The sequence below is a fragment of the Sceloporus occidentalis genome, unplaced genomic scaffold, assembly GCF_023333645.1.
Source record: "Sceloporus occidentalis isolate IW3139 unplaced genomic scaffold, rSceOcc1.0.p SCAF_5, whole genome shotgun sequence".
Lineage (NCBI taxonomy): Eukaryota > Metazoa > Chordata > Lepidosauria > Squamata > Phrynosomatidae > Sceloporus > Sceloporus occidentalis.
In genome coordinates this window covers 2,872,907-2,890,442 of record NW_028316985.1, presented here as the reverse complement: position 1 = coordinate 2,890,442, position 17,536 = coordinate 2,872,907, and the positions used below count along the sequence as shown (strand labels likewise).

At 43.9% G+C, this 17,536-nt stretch overlaps 1 protein-coding gene across 2 annotated transcripts in view; it reads right to left on the bottom strand.

Annotated features, from left to right (window-relative positions):
• The window catches only part of TSPAN33 (tetraspanin 33), a 32,606-nt gene extending 21,334 nt beyond the window's left edge, over positions 1–11,272 (bottom strand). For both annotated transcript variants that reach the window (XR_016281466.1, XM_089527386.1), the window contains exons 1-2: positions 11,137–11,272; positions 863–920 (exon numbers count right to left, since the gene is read on the bottom strand). Coding sequence is in view for 1 of the 2 variants with exons in the window: in XM_089527386.1 (XP_089383512.1) it covers positions 863–920; positions 11,137–11,250 (172 nt within the window). In the remaining variant the exon portion in view is untranslated. The remainder of the gene's footprint in view (positions 1–862; positions 921–11,136) is intronic.
• Positions 11,273–17,536: the final 6,264 nt, after the last annotated feature.

Sequence of the window (17,536 nt, the reverse complement as noted above, 5' to 3'; positions counted from 1 at the left end):
ATAAGGTACTACTACACTTAGGATGAAAAATTAAATGCCCAGATACAGGATGGAGGACACCTGGCTTGACAATAGTACATGTGAAAGGGATCTAGGAGTCCTAGTAGACCACAAGTTGGACATGAGTCAACAGCGGAATGCGGCAGCTAAAAAGGCCAATGCAATTTTAGGCTGCATCAATAGAAGTATAGTGTCTAGATCAAGGGAAGTAATAGTCCCACTCTGTTCTGCTTTGGTCAGGCCCCACCTGGAATATTGTGTCCAGTTCTGGGCAAAACAATTCAAAAAGGACATTGAGAAACTGGAACCATGTGTCCAAAGGAGGGTAACCAAAATGGTGATGGGTCTGGAAACCATGCCCTATGAGGAACAACTTAGGGAGCTAGGGATGTTTAGCCTGGAGAAGAGAAAGTTAAGAGGTGATATGATAGCCCTGTTTAAATACTTGAAGGGATGTCATGTTGAGGAGGGAGCAAGCTTGTTTTCTGCTGCTCCAGAGAACAGGACCCAGAACAATGGATGCAAGCTCCAGGAAAAGAGACTGCACCTCAACATTAGGAGGGACTTCCTGACCGCAAGAGCTGTTTGACAGTGGAGTACACTCCTTCCCTTCTTGGAGGTCTTTAAGCAGAGGCTGGATGGCCATCTGACTGGGATGATTTGATTGAGAGTTCCTGCAGGGCTGGGGGTTGGACTGGATGGCCCTTGTGGTGTCTTCCAACTCTACAATTCTATGATTCTATGGGCATCACTTGGCCCTTCAGACCTTGCTAGACTGCACCTCCCAGCAGCCTTGAACCAGAATTCCTATCAGTTTTGTAAAAGCACCTTTTTCTTTCTCTTTGAGTCCTTAACTTCTTACCTGCATGCTTCATCAGACGGGCGTAGACCCCCACGGCAACCATCACCATGGAAATCATCTGCAAAAGATAAATCATCATCATCATTTATTTCTCACCTGCCTCTTCCTACGGATTGAGGCAGGGAACAACAACAGATGAACAAATACATAACATCAGTTAAAAACTCATCAATTAAAACACACATGTCAATTTAAAAGAACAAATAAGATGCATACATATTAGAACAATCCACATTTCAAAATTAATTATTGAAAGTGCACAATGATCATCGGGATAGGCCTGCTAGAAGAGACTGGTCTTTAATGCTGAGATGTAAGGTGAGAAACTGACACTTAAGTCATCGTTTTCCAGCCCCTGGCTATGTTGCACACCACATCTGTCTTCTCCAACAGGGGACTCCCCTGATGTTTTATTGATCAGGTATTAATCATTAATGATCATCACCATCATCTTTGCATACATCCCAACTTTCCTCCAAATCTGGAAATAAAAGTGGCTTTACAAGCTAAAACAAGTATAATGTGGTTAACACATACATCAATACTAAAACAGAATCAATTCATAATATTTAAGCAACTTAAAACACAGTTAATAATAAGCAGATGAAGTTAAAAACCAGCACAATTCTAAACAACATAGCATCCTCTTAAATGTCCTTACTTAAAAAATAAGAAATTAAAAAGTATTCAGCTGCTGGTGGAAGGACAGCAAGGAGGGACTACTTCCGGTCTCCCTGGAAAAGGACCTTCAGAGTATTAGGAGTAGCCACGAAGAAGGACCTCTCTTGCTTCCCATGAACTGTGCTCATATGATCATTTCTATCCCACTACAACTGCCAGCATCCTCAAAATTGCATGGCCAAGATGGCTGGAGATGATGGGAGCAATAGTGCCAGACTCTGGGATGGTGCACCAGATTGTGGCAGATTCACCCTTTTGCAGCAGTGATGGAGGAAATTGTTGGTGTAATATGTCTTTAAACAAAAAAACAACAAAACACACACACATTTTTTTGACTGACAGGTGACAGTTGACAGCTGGCATGTTTGGTTGGTTGAGAGCTATGGCTAAAGCAGCAGTGTGGTGTTTATTGTTGTACGTGTGTGGATTAAGTTTGGAAGCAGACTTTGAAGTTGGTTATAAGTCAGAGAGATGAATAAGAGGTGATATGATAGCCCTGTTTAAATATTTGAAGGGGTGTCATGTTGAGGAGGGAGCAAGCTTGTTTTCTGCTGCTCCAGAGAACAGGATTCTGAACAATGGGTACAAACTACAGGAAAAGAGATTCCACCACAACATTAGGAGAAACTTCCTGAAAGTAAGAGCTGTTCAACAGTAGAGGATGCTGCCTTGAAGAGTGGTTGAGTCTCTCCAGAGACTAGGACCCGGAGCAATGGATGCAAGCTGCAGGAAAAGAGATTCCACCTCAGCATTAGGAGGAACTTCCTGACAGTAAGGGCTGTTCGACAGTGGAATGCACTCCCTCGGAGGGTGATAGAGTCTCCCTCCTTGGAGGTCTTCAAACGGAGGCTGGATGGCCATCTGTCGGGGATGCTTTGATTTGGATTTCCTGCATGGCAGGGGGTTGGACTGGATGGCCCTTGTGGTCTCTTCCAACTCTATGATTCTATGACTCTATGATCCTTCTTTGGAGGTCTTTAAACAGAGGCTGGATGGCCATCTGTCAATGATGTTTTGATTGAGAGTTCCTGCATGGCAGAATGGGGTTGAACTGGATGGCCCTTGCGGTCTCTTCCATCTCTACAATTCTATGATTCTATGACCCCTACAGCGACCCAGTCCAACTCTATTGTGCCATGGAGGACGACACCATCAAAGCACTCCTGACAGATGGCCACTCTGCCTCTCTTTGAAAACTTCCAAAAGGAGACTCCACTACACTCCAAGGCAGTGTATTCCACTCTCAAACAGCTCTTACTGTCAGGATGTTCCTCCTAATGATGAGTTGGAATCTCTTTTCTTGTAGTTTGCATGCACTGCACCATGTCCTATTCTCTGGAGCAGCAGAAAACAACTTTGCTCCATCCCCAATATGACATCCCTTCAAGTACTTAAACAGAGCTATCACGTCACCCCTTAACCCAGTGATTCCCAGACCCTGTTTTTCCAGGTGTTTTGGACTTCAGCTCCCAGGAGCCACAGCCATTTTGGCCAACAGTTTGGGATTCTGGGAGCTAAAGTTCAAAACACCTGTTAGACCAGAGTTTGAGAATCGCTGCCTTAACCTTTTCTTCTCCAGGCTAAACATATCCAGCTTCCTAAGCCACTCCTCAGAGGTCTTGGTGGCTTCCAGACCATGGATGATGGTGGCTTGGCATGTTTTTCTTCCTTCTGCCATGCTAATGGCATGGGTGGTGATGGGCTCATTCAGCACATTAAGTGCACAATTAGTGGTAACCTTTCTGCCCCTGGTACCTGAAACACAAGCCTCCCTTTTGAGAGCAAAAGTGATCAGCAAAAGTAGTGGAGGGCAGGAGAGAAGGAGCCAAAGACAAAAGCCTGCCTCCCTTCCCACTCCACAACGCTGCTTTGTTGGCATCCGTTCCTTTCCCGCCTTCCTTTCATACTCAGCAAAGGGTTTCCAAGCGACTCCGAACCTTGCCAAGAATAATTGCACAGAACAACAAAGCACCCTGTAGTACCTTGACAGCTTATTAAGCAATCCAGTGGATGGTGCCTACGCAGAAGTAAAGCCCAAGGAGCTCAGCATCATGCATTTGTGCCATTTGGGAGTATCTGTTTGTATAAGATGTCTCCTTCTTTTCTCTTTTTACAAGAAATATTTGAGAACCAGGGCCCAGTGGCATCATTAGGGGGTGCGAGGGGTTCAAACTGCACCAAGTGGCACCACTGCTCCTCAAATATCTGTGTTCAGGTAAAAACGGGCTCTGGCATTTGCCTGTTCCCATTTAAAATGTACCATAAGAGAAACTCCTGCGGCCGTGAGAGGGTCCCTCCTGTCCTTTGCAGAGCACAGCATTTGCTGGATTTTCTTGGTCAGTTTATAGATCATTTGCAGGTTGTGTTTCCTCACCAGTTTCACTGAAGATGCCAGAGATGCTGGCGAAACGTCAGGAATAAACTCTTTCAGAACACAACCACAAAGCCCGAAAAACCTTCCAAAAACTATTACCATTAGATCCAGTGATATAGGGGAATGATGATTTATGAGTAACATTAGTACAAAAAAAACATCACTAAGGATTCTGCTTGGTGTGGGATGGGAGGTGGTCAACGGGGGACACCATGGGTTACCGCACTGGGTAATGCCAGGCCTTCAAGGGTGCCTTGGGGCCCACAAATGGGTTTAAAGCCTCACATGACCCAAGGGGCCCATCATCCCAACTCTTGTTCTAGTTCACAAGCGTTTATGGCTGCATCCGCATTGCAGAATTAGGCTTTCTGGGCCGTAAGCCTTCCAACCATGTATTTCCCAATAAATTCTCCGTTCCAGACACACCCTCCACGTTTAGCTCTTTTCACAAATGCCACTGAAAATCTTAGGGTCATAAAACTTGCCTTACCAGTTCCACCCCTGAGAGTTTATTTTTCACCTGCAAACCCCATTTAACTCCATCCTTTATCCTTGCAAGAAAGGGGACAACACTCCTTCCCTTGCACTTTGTGGAAGTGAATTATTTTATTCTATTGATAACCTGCTTTTCTTTCAATATGGATGGCACCCAACAGATTAAAACAAATGCTTTTAAAAGCCAACACAAAATGAGATTTCCTGCATGGCAGAATGGGGTTGGACTGGATGGCCCTTGTGGTCTCTTCCAACTCTATGATTCTATGACTTCTTAAAAGTTTAAAAACACTAAGGCTGCATCTGCACTGCAGAAAGAATGCAGTTTGATACCGCTTTAACTGCCATGGCTCAATGCTACAGAATCCTAGGATCTGTAATCTCTTGTGGCACCAGACCTCTCTGACAAAGAAGGCTAAATCTCTCCAGGACACCAGGGATCGAATCCCTCCAGCTTGGCCCTGGAAACCCACTGGGTGAGGTTGAGGAAGTCACATTCTCTCAGCCTCAGAGGAAGCAATAGCAAACTCCCTTGGAAGAAATTTTGCCAAGAAAGCCCTAGGACATTGTTGCCTTGAAAGCCAGTATGGTGTGTCCATCTGAAATTGAAACTCCAAGAGACCAGGAGTCAAATCCCTGCTCAGCCCTGGAAACCCACTGGCTGAGCTTGAGGAAGTCACACTCTCTCAGCCTCAGGAGCAAGTAATGGCAAACCTCCACAAAATAAATCTTGCCAAGAAAACACCTAGGAGAGGGTCACCACAAGTCAAATTTGCCATGACGAAACATAACAACAACAATGTGCAGGTCCTTCTTTGGACATCAACCTGCAACTGACCAGAGATCTTGAAGCACCTTTGAGACTATATGAAAGAAAGAAGCTGGCAGTATGAGCTTTTCTAGACTTAAGTTCTATTTTCTCAGTTGCATTTGGGGAATTAATCCAAATGCATCTGAAGAAGCAGACTTCAGTCTACAAAAGCTCATGCTGTCAATTTGCTCCTTTCAGTTTGTCTCAAGATCGCTTTGCAGACTGGTTTTATAGATGAACGTGGCTATACCTTTGAATTCTGCAGGTCAGCAGAACAAGGAGCTTGATAGAAATCTAGAAATTTAGGAGTCTAGAGACACTGGATCTGTTGCAAGGATGCTCCATGTCTCATTCGCAGATGCTAACCTCTGAAGAGAGAATTGTTACACATCTTACAAGCAATGGAGCAAATGGCAGCCCAGTTTAAAAAGCAGTGATTTCCCCAGTATTTCTCTGAGAAAACAGTCGGCTTTGAGTTCATGACTCACCTCTGAATACAGTTTTATCCAAACTTCCATTATATCAAGCTCTTTAAAATTCTCCTCCTATCACCCCTTTTCGAACTTTTTGTTCCTCTGAAAAGAGGGACGAATACCATGTTCAGCACAGAACTCAGAAAGTTACTTTTAATAAGAAAGGTGTTCCTACTACATGTCACAGCCCTGGAAAAGTAACTTGTTGCTGCTGTTTGCTACATACTAATTATTATTATTATTATTATTATTATTTTCTTATATCCCGCCTTTCTCCCAATACAGGGACTCAGAAGATGTTACTCATCGCAGCAATAAAATCCAATACAATCCACATTTGCCTAGTACGTTGCTTTTGAAATGTTACTCTATTACACCTTTCTAGCAAAATAAAATAAGGAGATTCATGTTGCTTGTAACTTCCGAACCCTCGGTAGACCAAAAGTGGGACTCATGTGTCCGTCTGTCCCCACAATAGAATCATAGAATCATGGAGCTGGAAGAGACTGCAAAGGCCATGCAGTCCAACTCCATTCTGCCATGCAGGAAATCTAAATCAAAGCATCCCCGACAGATGGCCATCCAACCTCTGCTTAAAAACTTCTAAGGAAGGAGACTCCACTACACTCTGAGGAAGGAGTTTGTTCCACTGTTGAACAGCCCTTACTCTCAGGAAGTTCCTCCTAATGTTGAGCTGGAATCTCTTTCCCTTCAGCTTGCATCCATTGCTCCGGGTCCTAGTTTCTGGAGCAGCAGAAAACAAGCTTGCTCCCTCCTCAATATGACATCCCTTCAAATATTTAACAAGGGCTATCATATCACCTCTTGATCTTCTTTTCTCCAGGCTAAACATCCCCAACTCCCTAAGTCTCTCCTCATGGGGCATGGTTTCCAAACCCTTCACCATTTTAGTTGCCCTCCTTTGGACATGCTCCAGTTTCTCAATGTCTTTTTTGAATTGTGGTGCCCAGAACTGGACACAATATTCCAGGTGGGGCCTGACCAGAGCAGAATAGAGTAGCACTATTACTTCCCTTGATCTAGACACTATACTTCTATTGATGCAGCCTAAAATCACATTGGCCTTTTTAGCTGCTGCATCACACTGTTGACTCATGTTCAATTTGTGGTCTACTTGGACTCCCAGATAGCTGGACTGTAACTCCCAGCAGTCTTGGTTAACATCTCTAATAGTGAGAACTTTTGTTGTTGTTGTTGTTGGGTGCCTTTAAGTTGTTTCCAATTTGGGAACCCTAAGGCAGACCTATCATGGGGTTTTCTTGGCAAGATTTGTTCAGAGGAGTTTTGCCTTCACCTTCCTCCGAGTCTGAGAGAGTGTGACTTGCCCAAGGTTACCTAGTGGGTTTCATGGCAGAGGTAGGAACTGAACCCTGACCTCTAGAGTTGTAGAAATACTGGAAGTTGCAATGCAAGATATAGTTTAAAACTACAGCCTCTGCCATTAGCTGTTCTCCATATATCTGGAAGACTGAAAGAAGTATTTTTCTTCCATCCATCCCACCCCAAAATCTCCAGAAATCAGGCCACTTAAGAGCAGTGTCAGCATGGCTGGGGGAGACCAAGACGCTGCTGCTGCTGCTGATATTTATTTCTATCCCTCGTTTTTCCCAGATTGGGGCTCAAAGTGGGTTGCAACAAAACCCCCATGATAGGTCTGCCTTAGGGTTGCCATAAGTCGGAAATAACTTAAAGTCACCCAACAACAACAACATTTCTCACTATTATGTTGACCAAGGTTGCTGGGAGTTATAGTCCTTCCAAATATATGGAGTACAGCTTATGGCAGAGACTGTGCTTTTGGACTGTATCTTCTCACCACAGCCATGGTGGGTTAAGCGTTGGATTGGGACTCTGGAGACCAGGGTTTGATTCCTCACTCAGCCATCAAAACCCACTGGGTAACCTTGGACAAGTGACACTCTCTCAGCCTCAGAGGAAGGCAATGATCAACCTCCTATGAATAAATATTGTCAAGAAAGATGCAGCAGAAAGTCACCATAAGTTGGAGTCATAGTTGATGGCACAGTTGACTTGAAGGCAGACAGCAAATAACGGTTACACAAGCTAAGACTATAGCCGAGCAAAACAGACAGGTGGCCACACTGGCTGTGGATGATGGATTTTTTTGGAGGGAGATGGAGATGCCAGAGATTAAACATGGGACATTTCTATGCCAAGCAAAAGGGTTGCACACTCAGCTATGACACCACATACCACCATTCTGGAAAATGTCAGACTACAACTTTCACAGAATCAAAACAGTTGGAAGAGACCCCAAGGGCCACCCAGTCCAACCCCCCTGCCATGCAGGACCTCACAATCAAAGCATCATGGACAGATGGCAATCAAGCTGTTTCCAAAGGAGGAGACTCCACTACACTCCGAACAGTCGAACAGTTCTTACTGTCAGGAAGTTCCTCCTAATGTTTAGTGGAATTTCTTCTCCTGTAGGTTGCATCCATTGCTCTGTGTTCTAGTCTCTGGAGCAGCAGAAAACAAGCTTGCTCCCTCCTCAATATGACATCCCTTCAAATTCTTAAACAGAGCTATCATATCACCTCTTAGCCTTCTCTTCTCTAGGCTAAACATCTCCAGATCCCCAAATCTTTCCTCATAAGGCATGGTTTCCAGACCCTTCACCATTTTAGTCACTCTCCTCTGGACATGCTCTAGCTTTTCAACATCCATTTTGAACTGTGGAGCCCAGAACTGGACATAGAATTATTCCAGGTGGAACCTGACCAAAGCAGAATAGAGGGGCACTATTACTTCCCTTGATCTAGACACTATACTTTTATTGATGCAGCCTAATATTGCATTGGCCTTTTTAGCTGCCGCATTGCACTGTTGACTCATGTTCAGATCTCTTTCACATGTAATCTTGCTCAGCCAGGTGTTTCCATGGCCAAGCTGGGATTCGAACCCTGGTCTCCAGAGTCACAGAATCATAGAGTTGGAAACAGGGTTTTGGTGGTACAAAGATAATGATACCCCGAGACTTATAAAATTGTCCTTTCTGGTACAAAACATCAGCCTTGAACTCAAATAAGTAACTCCTTCATTGGAATTTTTCAATCAGAGGCTGGATGGCAGTGGGTCCTTGCACTGGCAATGGCTTAGAGTAGATTACCACTAGGGAACCCTTTCAATTCTACTCCTCTACGAATTCAAAATAAAAAATCCTACAAGGCAATCATTGTCAAGGAAAGGGCCAGGAAATTGTCTTCTTACAGCTGGAAATGCAACAGCAATAACAACATTATAATCACCATCTAATAATAGTGATCATGCTGGGGTAGCTGTGTTGGCCTTTTAACAAATGCAAACCAAACTCCATCAGTGATACCTTTATTGGCCAATTGAAAGTATATTGTGCATTTCGGTTGGCCAATAAAAGTATCACTGATGGATTTTTGATTGCATTAATAATAGCAATGAGATTAATAACAACAGAAAATAATGGATTCTTTTGAAAAGAACATAAAAACGGTTATCCAGTTGTGAGAGGTGCCCTGGGAGCAAATCCAAATGGCTGATTAACAAAAGTGAAGGAAACTGCCATAGGGAGGATGGCAAGAATCCTATCCTATTACAAAATCCTATTACAAAAAGCAGCATTACTTGGAACGTGGCACATTACTCAAGGATCTCTCACGGATTCCTAGATTCTTGGATAAAAGTCAAATCCCTGACGGTCCAAACCTCTAGTCAGTAAAACCTAGTAGACCGTGAAACTGGGAATAACAGTCTGACAATTAAACAATTTGATCCTAATTGGATGGGAACAGAGGAGCACATTTGCAAAGAGCAAAGCTCTCAGAACATACGCCACATTATCTGAGGAAACCTCACTAATTCTCAGGCAGAAAATGAATCACGGAAGGTCCAAAATTCAAGTCAGAAACGATACTGGTTGAGTCTCCTTTATCTGGAACTCTGAAATACTCCCAAATCCAAAATGGTCCACAAGGTTCACGGTTGGCTGAGACAGTGACCCCTCTGCTTTCTGATTCAACTTTGTTTCATGTACCAAATTGTGTATAAATGTCACCAACTGAGGCTTTGTATACAAGGTGTATATGAAATATAAATGAATGTCATGTTTTAGAGTTGGGACCCATCTCCAAGATATTACGTAGGCGCAAGTATGCCAAATCGTCCAGATACGCAGCTGAGACAGTGACCCCTTTCCTTTCGGCTGGTTCACTACACAAACTTTCATCCGAAAAAACCTGCAGAAATAACCCAGTCTGAGACCGCTTTAACTGCCCCGGCTCAAAGCTAGGGAATTCTGGGAACTCTAGTTTTGTGAGACATTGAGCCTTCTTTCTCTGTCAAAGAGAGCTCTGGTGCCGAAAAACCACAATTCCCAGGATTCCCTAGCACTGAGCCAGGGCAATTGAAGTGGTCTCAAATGGGATTATTTCTGCAGTGTGTTTTGTACCTTTGTTCCACCCACACAATTATTTTAAAATGTTGTGTATAATGTTCAGAATTCAGGTTTTATGTATAAGATGTATATGAAATGCATGGATTCCGTCTCCAAGATATTATGTAGATGCAAATATTCCCAAATCTAAAATACTCCAAAATCCAACATTGTCCACAGGGGTGGGTGACATAGTACTAACACCTTTGCTTTCTGATGGATCAATGTGCCCAAACTTTGCGCTGTGCCCAAAATGATTAAATATATTGTGAATAAAATCACCTTCAGGTTTTGCAGGTAAGTTGAATATAGAACCTAAACAAATGTCATGGTTAGACTTGGGTCTCACCTCCAAGATATATCCCATTATACAGATGCAGATATTCCCCAAAATCTGGAATAATGCAAACCCCCAAATGGTCCAGATTTTTATATATATATATATATATATATATATACACACACATACATACATACACACACACACACACACACAGAGTGAGAGAGAGTATGTGTATATATATATATATATATATATATATATACACATACACACACACACACCCCCTGTATATACTTTTGCTTTACAGACCTTTGCTTTCTGATGGTTCAAGGTACCCAAACCTTGCCCCATGCCCAATATTACTAACTATACTGCATGCAAAACCACCTTCAGGCTTTGCAGGTAAGAGGTATTGCAAACCTAAATGGATGTAATGTTTAGACCTGGGTCCTATCTCCAAGGTGACCCCAACCCTTTCAAGCCAAGGGGCCTCTGCCCAGGGGGTCTTGGGGCGGACCACAGGGAGAACCAGGAGCCATTACTGCCCCCCCCCCGAAGACCCAGGCTCAAGGGCAAAGGCGTGCAAACCCTGCCTCCCTCCTTCCCCTTCCCTTGGGAGCTCTAGCACCTGATCCCCTCCAGACACGTATACTCCAGACACGTGTACACGCATGCACGTCTGAACCCACCCCAGTTGTTAGCCTCACCCAGAAGACCATGTTGAAGAAGAAGAGGAGGTACTTGACCAAGGGGCTGACGAAGGAGAAGTCCTCCCCGTGGAAGGGCTGCTGCTGCTGGGGGGCGCCCACTCGCTTGGCCATGGCCTCCTCCTCCACTGCTGCTACTGATTAACCTTCTTCCAGCTGCAACACCACCAGCTCCCCAGCCCCGCCCTTTTCTCGCCTAGCCGCGCTCTGATTGGTCGAGCTCTCCGCCAGCATCCCTCCTATTGGCTGCCTCTCCCTTCGGTCATTCCCCCCTCCCGCGTTCTCTTTTAGAACGTTGTGTATCCTTTTCCACCTGTTCAAAGGCGGCGGCGAGGTGGGGGGTCTTAAAGGGGCCGCGTCCCTCCCAGGTGGGAGGTCTCTCAATGGGGACTTTAATGGGGGAAGCATTGGTTATGGGGGCCTCCGAGGTCTTACTGGCCATAGGGTTGCCAATTTTATTTATTTATTTATTTATTTATTTATGTTATTACTAATTAATTAATAATATTAGTAATAATAATTTTATTTCTTACCCGCCTGGTTACAACATCGTTAAAACACAACCGTTACATTAAAACACACATATCAAGGCGCACCCTGCACAACGTTTTATAGCACAATACATCGTGGGACGGTCACTAAATATAATATTCGTGTTTAAAATTCTTGATTTTAAATATATTTTAATGCGATTGATTTTTACTGCATCTCAATGCTGGCATTTTAGTTAAGGTAAGGTAAGGGGATGGATTTTTAGTTGTCTGTGTGGTTATGTCATTGTTTGTGCGTTTTTTGTAAACTGCCTTGATCCTTTGGAAAGGCGGTATACAAATAAAATTTATTATTATTATTATTATTATTTATTTAAAAACTGCCTGGATAGCCAACCTCTGAGGCTGAGAGAGTGTGACTTGCCCCAGGCCAGCCAGTGGGTTTCCATGGCTAACCCTGGATTCAAAACCTGGTCTCCCAGAGCCCTAGCCCAATGCTGAAACCACTATGCCAGGCTATTCTCCTCCTATCAATAGGTTTTGTGCGGTTGAGAGTGTGTAATTCTCCCACGATCACCCAGTGGGTTTCCCAGGCCAAGCCAGGATTTGAACCCTGGTCCCCCAGTGTCCTAATCCAACGCTCAGACCATTACACCACACTGGGCCCTTCCCTATCACCAGGCTTTGTGAAGCTGAAAGTGTGTGACTTGCCCAAGGTCACCTAGTGGGTTTCCAAGGCCGAGCCAGGATTCAAACCCTGGTCTCCCGGAGCCCTAGCCCAGTGCTGAGACCACTGCAGCAGGCATTGTCCCCCATGGTTTTCCATGGCTGTGTGGGGATCTGAACCCTCCTCTCCAGAATCACTCAAAGCACCACTACAGCTCTCTATTCGCGTGGGTCATTCTGGCTACTCCTTTTCTTTGGAAGCCTAAGCTGCACAGTCAGCCCTCGGCCTCCACTGATTCTTTGGCCATACTCTCCAGGGTTTGAAAATATTCCAAAAAGATATCAGTTCCAAAAAGAAACCTTGACTTTGCCATTTTATATAAAGGGCACCATTTCACTCCATTGTATTCCATGGGACTTGAGTATCCACAGATATTGGTATCTTCAGGGGATCCCGGAGCCAAACTCCAGTGGATGTTACCTTTCTTGCAAGGATAAAGGATGGAGTTAAGTGGGGCTTGCAGGTGAAAAATAAGCTCTCAGTGAGGCAAATTGTATGAGTTCTGGTGCCACAACAAACTACAACTCCCAGGATTCCACAGCTCCAAACCATAGCAATTAAGGCTGCCAAACTGCATTATTTCTGCAGTGCAGATGCAATCTAAGTTTAGCTAATTTTAAAAAAATAGAACTAAAGACTGTCAAGATGCAAGATCAGCGTAGGTTTTCCAACTCATGCTCCCTTTTTGTAATTTTGCAGACATTTCTAGATTAATTTCTGTCTCTTCTTTCTGTTCTTTGCTGTCAGTGTGATGAATCTTGCTAATATAAGACTGGGGGAATTGGTCTAAGGAGACAACATGTGAAAGGGATCTAGGAGTCCAAGTAGACCACAAGTTGAACATGAGTCAACAGTGCGATGCGGCAGCTAACAAGGCCAATGCGATTTTAGGCTGCATCAATAGAAGTATTGTATCTAGATCCAGGGAAGTAATAGTGCCACTATATTCTGCTCTGGTCAGGCCCCACCTGGACTATTGTGTCCAGTTCTGGGCGCCACAATTAAAAAGGACATTGAGAAACTGGAGCCATGTGTCCAAAGGAGGGCGACAGAAATGGTGAAAGGTCTGGAAACCTTGCCCTCTGAGGAACGACTCAGGGAGCTGGGGATGTTTAGCCTGGAGAAGAGAAGGCTAAGAGGTGATATGATAGCCCTGTTTAAATATTTGAGGGGATGTCATATTGAGGAGGGAGCAAGCTTGTTTTCAGCTGCTCCAGAGAATAGGACCCGGAACAACAGATGCAAGCTACAAGAAAAGAGATTCCAGCTCAACATTAGGAAGAACTTCCTGACAGTGAGGGCCGTTCGACAGTGGAACACACTCCTTCCTCGGAGTGTAGTGGAATCTCCCTCCTTGGAGGTCTTCAAACAGAGGCTGGATGGCCATCTGTCGGCGATGCTTTGATCTGGATTTCCTGCATGGCAGGGGGTTGGACTGGATGGCCCTTGCAGTCTCTTCCAACTCTATGATTCTATGATTCCTCTTTTTAAGGGATGACTGATCATTAGGAAATGCATTCTTGTTCCATAGAAGGGATATCAGTTCACCTGTTTTCAGAATAAAAACCGCATGCAACAGTCATTCCACATGATGCATTTCCAGCAACTGGGGCCCATTCATACACTTTGCAGTTAGAGGGCTAACAAACTGCATTATTTCTGCAGTGCAGATGCAACCTAAGTTTAGCTATTTAAAAAAATAGAAATAAGGAAGGTCAGGATGTATTAATAATATCTCCTTGAATTGCCATGGCAACCTCCTATGGAATTCTGGGATTTACAGTTTACGGAGGGTCATTTGGAACTCGTAGCCAGAGTTCTCTAGTGTCCCAACAAACCACAAGTCCCAGGATTCCATAGCAATTAAAGTAGAGTAACAGTCCTCCAACTACGGCTGCATCTACACTCCAGAACTGATGCAGTTTGACACCACTTTAACTGCCATGGCTCAGTGGTATGGAATTCTGGGTTTTGTAGTTTTGTGAGACATTTAGCCTTCACTGTCAGAGAGCTCAGGTTACACAACAAACTACAAATCCTGCAAATGTATAGCATTGAGCCACAGCAGTCAAACTGGATTATTCCTGCAGTGCGGATGCAGCCTTGGCTAGCTCCAAGTTGCATCAGTTTCAGCAACTGATAGACAAAGGAGCTACTAGCCACCACAGTAGCCAAGCGTAACTCTCTAGAAGAAGTACGGCATCTGAATAAGTGAATTTATAACCAGGAAAGCTCTTTCCCAGAGCTTTGTGAAAAGTCTTTCACAGTGGCTCAGACCTCAGTGCCAGTCTTCCCATTTCCCAGACTCCTGTTCAAAGACTGTCTCAGATCACTGGGCAGGGATTTGCGTCAGACCTCTGCTGAACTGGACGCCAATGGGGGACAAACCCTTTGCAGGACAAAAGAGAGGCCCTGCAGCCTTTTGCAGAGAAAGCCAAGGAGATTGGTTGAGGGGGACTCCCTTGGCTGGTCCTTCGGCTTGTTTGAATTCTCCTCAAAATCCAGTATGTACATCAAACTGTCTTGTGGCCACAGCAGTGCACCTTCTTTGTGTGCTGAACTCCCTAGGCTTGACTACCTGTATCTCTAAAAGTCAGGATTGCCCATGCCATTATCATATTTCCCATTTCTATGTATGGTTGCAAAAACTGGACAGTGAAAAAGGCTGATAGGAACAAAAGGACCTTTTCGTTGGGTGCCCTTAGGCTCCATTTTCACATAATCCAGAATGGTCTCCTCCTTGGTGTTCCAAGGATAGATTCACCTTTGTGTCACCATAAGTTGGAAACGACTTGAAGACACACAACAACAACAACAGAGGGTTGTAAGGGTTCTCCTTGCTACCTGCACCCCTCCATTTGCTAGATCATACACAGACGGGATAGGGCTGGGAGAGGGATGGGATCGCTCCCCTGTCATTAACCCATCTGTGACTGTGACAGCGTGAAAGGCTTTCAAATCATAGTGCTGATCCCACCATTAACCTGTCATTAAAGCAGCATTGCAATAATGCGAACTTCTGTAAATGCAAAGTGCTGGCCAATGTTGCTTTAATGATGGATAAGTGATAGGCTAATGATGGGATCTGAGCAATGTCATCTGAAAGTCTTTTGAACGATTGTGGTCGATCACGCTTTTCAGACGAGTTAATGATGGGATATGGATGATGACGTTTGAAAGTCTTTCCCATTATTGCATTGGAAGGACAGAACAGAAACGATGCATTCAGTGCAATCATACACGTTTTTACTCAGAAGCAAGTCTTCTTCTGTTTTGTGGTGCTTATTCCTAGAAAAATAGGAAGCTTTCCTATAGGAAATTGCTTTCTCTCTCTCTCTTTCTAATAATTGCATCTACACTGTGCAATTATAACACGTCAGTCCAAAACACACAGCTGAAATAATGCAGTTTGAGACTCCTTTAACTGCCCTGGCTCAATGCTGGGGAGACCTGGGAACTGTAGTTTATTGCGGCATCAGAGCTCTCTGAAAGAGAAGGCTAAATGTCTCACAAAAAGTTCCTAGAATTTGGTAGCACCGAGCCAGGGCAGTTAAAGTGGTCTCAAACTGGATTATTTCTGTGGTGTGTCTTGAACCTTCAATAGCACTTGAACTTCCATGGGTACATTTTATGGAATCCCCGGATTTATAGCTTAGTGATGGATAACCAGAGTTCTCCAACCGGCTAAATACCTTATAAATATATAGATCCCATCATTTAATAGCATTGAGCCATGGCATTTAAAGCGGTGTCAAACTGGATTAATTCTGCAATGCAGATATAGCCTAGTACAGAACTCTATGTTCTTCCCCAAACTACAACTCCTTGCCTTCCATAACAAGGAACCATGGCAAGTGAAATGCTATAACTGTGCAGTGTGGATCTATTACACATCCAGATTAATGTTAAAGATCCAGATTTTGTTCCTGATCTTTCCAATTTTATATTGGATTAAAATAAACTAACCTGGGGAACTGGTGTAAAAAGTCTCTGACTGTACCAGGAGCTGACAGAAAATGTTATGGGATAAACAAAACTTGTACAAATCTCCACAATAAAATCGGAAAGAACAGGAACAAAATCTGGAACTTTCTTAAAGCCTAAAAGTTATCTCCATCTCCCATTTCTCTTTTATTCAGATGTTGTCCAGCTCACCTGGATGTTTTTATGGAAATGCAAGGATAATATATTTAAAATGAATGCAGGAATCTGAATCACTGTGCACAGAATTACCATTTTAATGCCTGCATACCAGAGGTACTGTTTTGGAGATAAAGCTCAAATGGTCAAAAATAAAAATCAAGGCATCTATTCTCTGCCTGCTGGAAAGACCTAGCAATCCCTTTTCTTGGATTATATCCCACCTCTAGCACCAAGGATCTTAAAATGTTGTGTGTGGTTTTCAAAAAGGGGGGAGGAAAAAGGATTTCTGTTATTATCCCCCCCATGCTCTGAAAAATGTTAGGGCCTGCCAGCAGCGGCTGTGCTGAATAGGCAAAATGAGAGGGAAGAATTAAAGAACTATTCCATCCAAGCGAGAACAGACAAAAATGTGTTGAAAAAGAAGAAATGAAAGGCAACGGTAAAAAAGAATGGCAGTTTTAGCAGATGGAATGCATGGTTTTCATGGTTTTCAGGGTCAGGATGATGGGAGAGATGCCTTCCTGGCACCATTGGCTGGCAAGATCCATAACCTCACAGCGCAGTGACGGCTTCATTTGTCTCCCATTTATGACCTGACCTGCAGGCTTTTGTTCCTGCTCCTCTATTAAAATTATTGTATTCCTTTCTGTGATTATTTAATTTTTGTACTCTGCCTTTTTCCTTATGTGGAACTCAAGGTGGCCGACAACACCCACGACATCTGGGCCCAGGGCTATTCGACATCTATCAATGACTTGGATGAAATAATAGAGGGCATGCTTATCAAATTTGCAGATGGCACCAAATTAGGAGGAGTAGCAAATACCCCAGAGGAGAGGATCAAAATTCAAAATGACCTGAATAGACTAGAAAGCTGGGCCACAGCTAACAGAATGAACTTCAACAAAGAGAAATGTAAGGTACTGCACTTAGGGCAGAAAAATGAAATGCAGAGATATAGGATGAGGGACACCTGGGTTAAGGAGACTTATACATGTGAAAGGGATGAGTCAACAGTGCGATGCGGCTGCTAAAAAAG